The 11372-nt window shown below is 34.0% G+C and overlaps 1 protein-coding gene and 1 long non-coding RNA gene across 2 annotated transcripts; one reads left to right on the top strand and one right to left on the bottom strand.

Annotated features, from left to right (window-relative positions):
* Positions 1-4363: 4363 nt before the first annotated feature.
* LOC123532409 (uncharacterized) lies at positions 4364-7411 on the bottom strand. Its single transcript, XM_053518688.1, has 2 exons — positions 7334-7411; positions 4364-6805 (listed from the first exon to the last, which is right to left on the bottom strand). Exon 2 carries the CDS (start codon positions 6802-6804, stop codon positions 4702-4704), a length of 2103 nt encoding a protein of 700 aa, XP_053374663.1. The 5' UTR covers position 6805; positions 7334-7411; the 3' UTR covers positions 4364-4701.
* A 375-nt stretch (positions 7412-7786) lies between these two features.
* Positions 7787-11035, top strand: LOC128546855 (uncharacterized). Its single transcript, XR_008366183.1, has 2 exons — positions 7787-8076; positions 9769-11035. It is a non-coding gene; the product is annotated as an uncharacterized LOC128546855 (long non-coding RNA).
* Positions 11036-11372: the final 337 nt, after the last annotated feature.

The following is an 11372-nucleotide window of genomic DNA, read 5'->3' as shown; positions in this document are numbered from 1 at the left end:
GCTACAGGCTTCAAATTTGGACCGCATGCATATTTTTGTGTTCTGAAATAAAATTTGACATTGAGTTTTACCTATTACCTACTTTCACATTTCTCAAGCTACAGCCTCCAAATTCGAAGCACATGCATAGTTCTGTCTACCGAAATGAACTTTGACCTTGAAATTGATCTAGTGACCTGCTTTCACATTTCTCAAGCCACAGCTTTCAAATTTGAACCACATGCACATTGTTTTGTACCAAAATGAAATTTGACCTTGATTTTGACCTTGAGCTAGTCTTGAAATTTGGAACATTCAAAAATGGCTCAGTGGATGGCACCAAGATCACTCTGTAATCTCTTGTTAGGTTGATAAGTTAAAGGTCAAGGTCAGATTAAACCAGAATGATAGAACTTTTGTTTACAGTGAGCATATAATTTCTGTTCCTTGTGCAATTACTGAATGCATCAAGGGGGGCATTTCATGTTCGACGAGCTCTTGTTTCCATGAAATCACTAGGTCAAAAATGTTTACATGGTTATTGTGTGTTTCTCAGGTGAGGGACTAGTGTCATCTTGGCCCTCTTGTTTAAGTTTCTAGCCTTCAAATTGCAAACAAAATGTTCTTTATTTCTATTAACTGGACCGAGAAACGCTTTATCTATACTGAACTACGCACTTTGCCAAATTATTTAAAAATGCAGACAGTACAGTTTCATGTTAGCAGTAACATACCAATTTTTTATGAAGATATGAATGGATGATGTCTTTTTCTATCATTCTGTTCATCACTGACAAAATTTTATTTATACAGATCGAAAGCATTAATTAATTAAAACACAAAAGTATTCACAGAACAGAAAAAAAAATTGTTCTTAGTAACCGTTATATATCATAATTATTTTTTGTAATGTGTGTCATCCGTACGTGTTTATGAATTTAACGCTTATAAATTATGAGCCCATAATTTGAATTTATTGAAATTTCGAAATGTCTTGAACAACATGTATACTTTCAAAATACACTGTCATACATAATTATTTGCGGCCACATACTGGTATTCAGTTCTTCGTTGAAGTAATTAGCACCTTTGAGATACGTTCTGTTTATTACAAATGACCCCTTGGTGTAGATATTTGACTTTTGGTAATAATTTTTGGATGTTGTTGCTAATCTTATGCAACACCATACTTTTCTATCATATGCACATTTTGTATTTTCAATAATGAAATGTTTGACAGACCCCGACCACAGCTGACATCCCAGCCACCACATTAGCAATCATCTGTTGTTGTGAGAATCAGTTGTTTAAAGATGTTTTTCACAATTATTTCTAGCGGACAGATTTTTTTGTAACTTTGCATATTTATAGATTGATGTATGACAAGTTAAAATAAAAAATAAAAATAATAGGTACCCGTGCTTCTTTTTTCAATATTCAAAGTTTATTAAGAACACCAAATCGGTATTTTTGTCCGAAGAAACAGTACATACATGTCATAATAAAACTACTGCAAACAATTATTTATTCGAAGTTTCACTCTGATGTTACTGTTTATGCATCCGAATTAATAACACCACTATAACTATGCATAAAATGTCAACATATAGATATATTAACTCAGAAAAATTACTCTTGACAGATGTCGAAAGTATCTGAAACTGAGAAAAACACGAAGTATTTCTTAATGATATGAAAAATCTAGCGGACAGAATTTTTCCAAATTTTATATTATCTAAGCTAGAACTATGACAAAAAATTCTAAACCAAAAAAATAATATCAACCCGTGCTTGTTTTCAAGAAAAATTAAAAAATATTCACTCCACCCACAAAAGTATTTTTTCATTACCCCACCCACCTAAAAATTGTGAACATTTTTCTTTTCTTACAAAACAAATTGCACAATGTTATTATCAGTTCCTTTACCAATATGCTTACTCACATGCGGAATAATGCTCCTTTAAGGTTGCATGCCTCTAGGTCAAATACTTTTTGAGATACGTGCTACACAAGCTTTCACATCCCATTTACGTCTAAATTTGACCACGTCAAGGGACATAAATCTGTTTTTATTGAGTGAAACCTCAAATAAAAGCACTGGTGCACAACTTCGCATGCTGAATTTAATTCTTGTGTGGTTTCATGACACTTGGCGCATATAATTTTGAGGTACATGCGAAACAAATGTTTAGACCTTTTATGTACAATTTGACTATCAAGGGCCATAACTCTGGTCTTACTACGTGAAATGCGGGATGGGGCACAAAAAGTATAACAACATTTTTAGGAAGTTACATTTGAACTTGAAGGAGATATATCTACGTTAAGATTTTCTGGAATTTTATTTGACTTGGAGTCGGCTGCATCATTACTGGACGAAATAGTTTACTTTCAAATTGGCTGTCCACAATGTATTCGATTCGAGCACTTCCTACAACCACTCCTCCAATGAAACACCATCACTTTTAAAGGTAAAATATGGATGCACGACCTATATTGTCAGTACATACGATGTATTTTGCGCGAGTGCGCTACATATCCGACAATTATGCTCTTTCGGCGGCGAATTCTAAACTTTACAGTGGATATCGCTTGCTGCGCGATTGAGCTGCGCACAAAATATTGTGATGAACTCCTTTAAAATGAAACAGAAGTTATGATTGAGACTGTGCTGATATATGCTTGAAAGTCGTGAATCAAAAGTATTTTGTACTAAATTTTTAACCGCAAGTGCTTTTCTTTGGCGTTTCGAATCTGAAAATATTGTGCTTTGTTAATACCAAGACTCTTAAACTGTTCTTCTGATGCTAGATTTTAATAATATCATTTTTAGAATATGGTACAATGTGCATGAAAGGTATTTTTTGCTGAGTTTTTGTGATTGCTAGATGTCCTGCGTCCCTCCCCTGTCGTCTGTCTGTCAACAATTAGCTTGTGCATGCAATAGAGGCTGTATTTTTCAACTGATCTTCATGAAATTTTATCAGAATGATTACCTTGTTAAAATCTAGGCCAAATTTGAAAATGGGTCATCTGGGGTCAAACACTAGGTCAAATCAAAGAAAAACCTTGTGTATGCGATAGAGGCTGTATTTTTCAACTGATCTTCATGAAATTTTGTCAGAATTATTACCTTGATGAAATTTAGGCCAAGTTCGAAAATGGGTCATCTGGGGTCAAAAACTAGGTCACTAGGTCAAATAAAAAAAACAAAAAAACATTGTGTATATGCGATAGAGGCTGTATTTTTTAACTGGTCTTCATGAAATTCGGTCAGAATGATTGCCTTGATGAAATCTAGATTGAGTTTGAATATGGGTTATCTTAGATCAAAAACTAGGTCACAAGGTCATATCAAAGGAAATACTTGTTTAAACTCAAGAGACCACAATTGTGGTCCAATCTTAATGAAAATTGGCAGAATATTTGTTTCCAAGAAATCACTAGGTCAAACATGTTTACACTGTTGTGTTTCTCAGGTGAGCGACCTAGGGTCATCTTATCTTGTTTAAAAGTTTCTTTTTTATTTGCTAAGGCTGCTTGAAACCTTGGTCTCCTTAAAATAATAATTTATTCTTTTATATTTTCTACGTTTGTTCCAATGTATTTATTAAACTAGTTATTGTTTCCGCATGTTATTTATTCTGTTAACAAGTGCATCAAGCAGCATATCTCTTCAAAATTTACTGAGAGTGATACATGTATATATAAAGCAATTCGCGCATTTCATTATGGTATAACTGATATATGTTTTATTAATAGAACACAAGAGCATGCTATTATCCGCTTCCAGTCGTTTTTTTTCCAACCATGCATCGGGGAATTTGTCTTGGCTAAAACATAATTTGCATTACACATGCACGGTAATGATACCTATAGTTTCAAGGGATAATAGCGTTGTAATTCGGTCACATAAAAAAGCAAAAGCACATGATTCCTGTCAAATCTCCGTAATGGTTATTTTTAGCCCACAAGTTTATTTTAGCACACAAGGCAGTATTATGGCGCTTTTTAATAAATATTGCTGATATTAAACGCATTGTTTTTATATGATACACACTTTGTTAGATATGTCTCGGCTAGGTTAAGTATGATAGTGTAATTATGCAAAAAGATTGTTAAGTGAAGGAGGTAAAACTACTTATACGCGCTGTTTTGTTAGGCTTTTTGCATTAAGAAATGACTTGATTTTTGAAAGTCTGTATTAACATTGAGGCGGATACTCCGCCCCAAAAACAGCAGCAAGACAACACTTTATCTGATAATACCTCCTAGTTTTTGTCTCTGTATTCCTAGATTTTCCTAATTTTTTCCTAGTTTTCTGGGTGAAAAAAATGCTAGTTTTCTCCTGGTTTTTTCAAATGTATTGCTGGAGAGTCTGAAAATATTTCACGGTTTACTATCTTGTTAACATTAAACAGTGCACCATAGGCTGAATTATCATTCAGCTATTAGGTACTAAATATATGTTTCATTTGTGGATATTGTAGATAAACATTTATACAGATAGGTCTTATCTGGAGAAAAATAATGACAAATATGTTTGTTTATATATCCCTTTTGGGCTATATCTGATGTATATTTTACCACCAATATATACCATGTATACTTCACACAACCATAATATATCCTGAGTGTACTTTGCACCACTGTGATTCAGGAAAGTTGGGAATTGTTTCCAAAATGTTTGGTTTGCCATTGAAGAAGAGTTTTAACCTCAGCTAATGATTTATCAGTGTGCTTAAAAGTCTACAAATATGAAACTTTGCAGCATTGTTTCTTCCCCGTATCTGAAGAGACAACAGGTAGCACCTTAAAGCATCAGTACGTCTGTTCTCTTGTTCCATGCACTGTCCAAGTAGGTTCAGAGCTGTTTCTCTGTGTCCGAGGTTTGCTTCCTCATCAATGGTCCTTACAAGATTAGATAATGCTCTTTGTTTTTCTCTGTGTCTTCTTAAACTGTTACATGTCTTATATTGTAGAAAATAGAGATATGGAAGAGAGTCCACTACAGCCCAGTCCATCCAGTAGTCCTCTTTACTTCTGCAAGCTAAGTCTTCCTGTGTGGATCGAAACATTTCGTGTTGCAGCTCATAGGGACAGCAGTTTATTTCACATGGCAAAAATATGACACAGAATGCAGATATATGTTTCACTAGGGCATCTTCATTTTGTTGAAAAGATAACCTGTTAAATGCACTTCTACTGACTTGATGTTCATAAAGATAGCAGCCACATACAGGTTCCACCACACTGAGATCATAGCATTCTTCAGTGTCTTTCAGGATCATGTTTGTTCTTTCAGTATCTTCCATGCAGTAAAAGATTGATGCTAGTTTCAGTTTACCAGATGAAACATCAGAGTTCAGTCCATATAACAACCAAGTGAGAGCCTCCATCGTTACTCTGCCTTGAAGATAAATGTTTGAGGATGCCAGAACAGATCCTAGAGTTTTACATATCTGCTGTGCAATAACACAACAGGCTATTTTTTCTTGTTTTTGGTTGGCATTTAAGTACTTGTTGTTCAGTCTGAACATGTATGTTGATAACAGCTGCAGTACTTCTGGTATGCTACAGCCATTGGTTGTTTGAGAAAGTAATTTGTTTTGGTCTGTTACTTCTGTAGCAATATTTTTAAATATTTGTCCTGAAATAAGGGTTGATATGCATTGTGGATCTGTTATACACATACCATTGTTCTTTATTTGAAGTCTCAAGCCAAAATCATCACAGTCAATCTCAAGTAATGCCCTTCCATTACTACTAGCCACATACTGAAGTGTGTCAAGTATGAAGGGCTTAATGTGAGGTAAAAAACGTTCTGCCATTAAATTGTTGTCTGGGATGATGAAGTGTGGACAAACTTCATTTAAAACACAGTCGTAAAGTCTTAATAAACAAAGTGTGAGGCATGTTAGCAAGGTGTTTTCCCTCCAGGCAATAGATTGTGTGTTAGCAATACAATGAAGTAACACTGTTTTACACATGAAACTGGAAATGCTTTCTGGATACTGTGAACTGATGAAGGTTTTTAAAATCATTTTCATCAGAACATAACATCTGATTTGTGTAATGTTTAAATTAAACATAAGACATCTCTCAGCTAGCGAAGTAGATATTCTCCATTCAAGTTCTTCATTTTCACTGCCTTTGTTTCCAACACCTACAGCGAAACATCCAGTGCTGCTGCAGTATCTTTTCATTTCTTCTGAAGGCCATCCTCCAACACCTTGCTGATCTAACCATTGGATTGCTTGTACAGGCCAGGATTTACAGGAAAGTGCAAATACTAAGTCTGAATCACTATGTCCAAGTACTCCTTGTACTGTATGTGCTGGACCATGTCTCACATCTCCTTCTTCGTAAGCAGCATTGATGAGTGTATTCTTCAGCAGTATTCTTCCTCTCCTATCTCTGTAATAATGTTCATTCGCTACATCATTGTACGGAAGAGGAGCATCATCTCTCAGATGCTGTAACAAACAGTATCCAGGTGACACAGTTTCATCCTGGATCATCAAGAAATTTGTTACACCAGGTTCCCATTCACTCCAGTCTGTTATTATATTAAAATCATTGATACTGTAAAGACAGTCAAAGTCTGACTGAAGTCCCGGTGTTGTTGTACTTTCTGTTTTACTGCCAAAGAAATACAAAGAATTATTTACATTCATTAATTGTTGTGTTATTGTTCGTAAAGACTCATTCAGTAATTGTAGTCTTCTTCTCTTCAACACTATTCTCTCATCCACTCCAATCTCATCAAGCACTTGAGACAGTCTCAGAGACACATTATGTGTGTAATCGGGAATTTGTGACATTCTGTAACAAAGAAAATAATTATATGTAAAAACATCAGCTATTTAATGAATTCAGACTTTGTAAAAATGATCATAATTTCATGTAAATGGTGCAGCTTCAGTTGTGTCAGTTTACTTCAAAATTTAGAAAAAGGTTCTCTTTAGACTGTAGTTTAAAAAGTTAAGTTTTAAAGTGATTTCTTGCATTTCAGTTTCTGAAACTTTTGGTTAATCATCAAAATTTTCATTTTCATCAATAGAATACAACATAGTAACTCAAAAGTATATGTTATTCTATTGAAATTTAATATTTCTCTGATGTTGTTATGCTATTGAAATTTCATATAAAATCAAAGAAATTTAGCTGAGCTTGTTTTTACATCATACATATTAACAATACTGAATTACCTGTCTTGATCGTTTCTGTTTCAATTTTGATGCTGTTTGATAATTGAAATATCCATTATGTAATGATTATGAGGTAAACCTGTATTGTAGTTAATTTAGGAAAACTGCTTTTTATTTCTTTAAAGTTAGTAAAATTCCTCACTTTTTAATTAAATGCCAGTTCCTTGTTTTAAAACAGAAAGTTGGAAAATCCCATTTCTTGTTTTTCTTTCATTATCAGAAAGATAACTCTAACTCAGTAGTAATATTAACCTTTCATGCTTATTTCCCTTTATCACATGAATCTCAGAGTGTAGATAAAAAAGTAATTTTCCACTCCCTGTTATTGGAGTGACTTATAAAAATAACAGTATCAGAATTATGTTGCAGTCAGTGTTTCGTAGATTCTGCTTGATTAATAAATATTTGACAAATTATTTTAAGTAGTACTCACTCAGAGTGAGAAGGGGATGATTAAAATGCTGAAGTTATCAAGGGCTTCAGGTGATTCATACACAGAAAATATAAGGAAAATTGCTCAAGATAGCTGAGGTGCTCAAATGAAGAGGTGTTTCAAAATGTGACCTGATGTTACATAGACCCCTAGGAACAAATGGCAACATGACAACATTTGTCTTAGCCACTCTGAATGAGATTTATATGCTGAATGATTTCAGGCAAAACAAAATATATCCAAATTTCTGTTGACTGGTAAAGGTTGATGAAATTTGAAACTGCAGTAAGTCGGATAATATTTGAAACTGTATTTACTTCCCATTTAATGAAATTTCTCTAAAAACATGTTTTACCCATTGCAGGTGGTATGACTGGCAGCAAACCTTTGAAGTTTATACCAAACACTGAACTAGCTGCAGAAGATAAACCAGCTGTGGCAGTGGCATTTAGGTAACATTCATACTTCAATATTTAGGTAACATTCATACTTCAACATTTATGTGGCATTCATACTTCAACATTTAGGTAACACTCATACTTCAACATTTAGGTAACACTCATACTTCAACATTTAGGTAACGTTCATACTTCAACATTTAGGAAATATTCATACTTCAATATTTAGGTAACACTCATACTTCAACATTTAGGTAACACTCATACTTCAATATTTAGGTAACATTCGTACTTCAACATTTATGTGGCATTCATACTTCAACATTTAGGTAACACTCATACTTCAACATTTAGGTAACACTCATACTTCAATATTTAGGTAACATTCATACTTCAACATTTATGTGGCATTCATACTTCAACATTTAGGTAACACTCATACTTCAACATTTAGGTAACACTCATACTTCAAGATTTAGGTAACATTCATACTTCAATATTTAGGTAACACTCATACTTCAACATTTATGTGGCATTCATACTTCAACATTTAGGTAACACTCATACTTCAACATTTAGGTAACACTCATACTTCAACATTTAGGTAACTTTCATACTTCAATATTTAGGTAACACTCATACTTCAACATTTAGGTAACACTCATACTTCAACATTTAGGTAACATTCATACTTCAACATTTAGGTAACATTCATACTTCAACATTTAGGTAACATCCATACTTCCAATATTTAGGGAACATTCATACTTCAACATTTTGGTAACATTCATACTTCAACATTTATGTAGCTGTCATACTTCAACATATAGGTAAGATTCATTCTTCAGCATTTAGGTAACACTCATACTTCAACATTTAGGTAACACTCAAACATAAACATTTAGGTAACATTCATACTTCAACATGTAGGTAACACTCATACTTCAACATATAGGTACTGTTCATACTTAACATTTAGGTAACATTCGTACTTCAACATTTAGGTAACACTCATACTTCAACATTTAGGTAACACTCATACATAAACATTTAGGTAACACTTATACTTCAACATGTAGGTAACACTCATACTTCAACATATAGGTACTGTTCATACTTCAACATTTAGGTAACACTCATACTTCAACATTTGTGTGGCACTCATACTTCAACATTTAGGTAACACTCATACATAAACATTTAGGTAACACTCATACTTCAACATATAGGTACTGTTCATACTTCAACATTTGGGTAATGTTCATATATCAGCATTTAGGTAACGTTCATACATCAACATTTATGTCGCATTCATTCTTCAACATTTACCCTCCATTCTTGCATATAAGGCACACTCGCTTATAAGACGCACCAAGACATCGGACATTTGGGGTCTTTTTGCACTGATTCTCGTATAAGACGGGGTCTTTTTTTTATATCAACAATGTCAAAAATTGGTAGAAATGCAATTATCCAGCATTTTTTGTTTTGTGAAAAATAAAGTGGTAGAAATCACAGATTTTTTTGTTAAAAAAATTAAGACTTTGTTCAATAAATGTTAAAATATATATAATCAGTTTATACTTGAACTATAATTTTCAGTAATAAACCCATTTGAATAAATAAGAAACGGTGAATTTACGTCCACAAATCAGTTGAAATACTTAATCTGTGATTATTTGTAACTGCAAGATGAGACAGTGTATTTTGTGATATCGCCCCAGTAGTTTGCCATTATTATTCCAGATTGACCATACCTGGCAGGATGTAGCCTGGGAGCATAAAGGCCTAGCTGATAGGACATTCTGGACAATGACTCAGAAAATCGGAGACAAGATGGCATTCTTGTTGTTCAGCAAGAACAAAGTGCTGCTGAAGTGCTCCTCACCTGCAGAGTTCATACTGTCGCTGATGTGGTCATACTGTTTAGCGGAGGTGGCATATGCAAGCAACCTGAACGGATCCCTGCTGTTTAACGACATGATATATGACGACACTAAACCAGACAGTGAAGTCAGACTGGTCATTTATGGATGTTGTGCCTAAGGAAAACATAGTAATTATTATGGTAGCATCAGAAATTTTTGCTATTTTCCCAGTTGGTGTCTAAAAAAATAAACATGTTGTCATGCAACAGGACTATAAAAGTTTAGTATAGAAACAAAAATGAAAAAAAAAATTTATGTGTAAGAAAATTTGTATTTATTCATTAATGATTTTAACTTGCCTTAGAACTTAAAGGCTCGTAATGCCTTTGTTTAAATGTGGCTGCCACATTCCTTTTTTTGAACATGAGGTAGATTATGTTCTTGGTAAATCCTATTTCTGCCCCATGTGGTTCTGGGACGATCTTTGTACGAAAAGAATTGGAACCACTGCCTTACCCTTGCATGATCATAAGAGGCGACTAATAGGGTCTTAACACTTGGTTTTGCTGTAACTCTGTGATTCCAGTCGGTATGCAAATTTTGATTCCATACCTCATGTTTTTATTTCGATGTAAGTGACATGCGGAACCAAAATTTGTAGTCCTGTTTGGCGCCATATAACCTCTACTGTGTTGGTGCGTCGTAAAACCCAAATAAATAAATAAATCCTATTTCCAATAAATGTTTTCTCATATCTTTGTTATAAGTTTGAATATTTTATTAACATTGCAAAAGTTATTACTCGATTAATAATTTTGATTACTTCCCTGTATAAGTTCATGTGTAATATTGAAAGTACTAGTATTTTTCTAACCATCAAAGTATGTTTATTTTTCATTTGGACAGGTGCTTTATCTGGTTTTAGCCTTATGGAACTTTAAACAGATTTCATTTAAAAGCATAATTATTAGACTAACCAGAACTTAAATACAGGATGAGTGGAAATTAAAGGCAACTGGCTTTGCAGGAAGTCTTTCTTTCAAGCCCTGGTACATTTGTGTGTGTGTCTGGATGTGTATGTGATATTTCAACAAAACCTGGTAGAAATGTTAATTTTTATTCAGAAGAATAAATATACAAACACGTTTAGTTTGTAGTAAACATTGTCGTAAATGGTTATAATTTATTAGCTTCTGGTTGGGAAACGCACATACAAATGGTATACTACCCCCTTAATATCCCTCTCCTTTTATGCCCCCCTTCGAAGAAGGAGGGGTATATTGTTTTGCAGATGTCGGTCGGTTGGTATGTCGGTCGGTCGGTCGGTAGGAATGTAGACCAATCCGTTTCCGGATGATAACTCAAGAACGCTTGGGCCTAGGATCATGAGAGTTGATAGAGAGGTTGGTCATCACAAGCAGATGACCCCTATTGATTTTGAGATCTGTATGTCAAAGGTCAAGGTCACAGTGACCCTGATTA

This window comes from Mercenaria mercenaria, chromosome 11 (genome assembly GCF_021730395.1).
Source record: "Mercenaria mercenaria strain notata chromosome 11, MADL_Memer_1, whole genome shotgun sequence".
In the NCBI taxonomy this organism is placed as follows: Eukaryota; Metazoa; Mollusca; class Bivalvia; order Venerida; family Veneridae; genus Mercenaria; species Mercenaria mercenaria.
The sequence above is the reverse complement of the archived record's forward strand: the minus strand, read 5'-3'. Positions and strand labels throughout refer to the sequence as shown.

Bases quoted from the DNA above. Each gene is read 5' to 3' on its own strand.
- LOC123532409 (XM_053518688.1), bottom strand. From the start codon at position 6,804: ATGTCACAAATTCCCGATTACACACATAATGTGTCTCTGAGACTGTCT.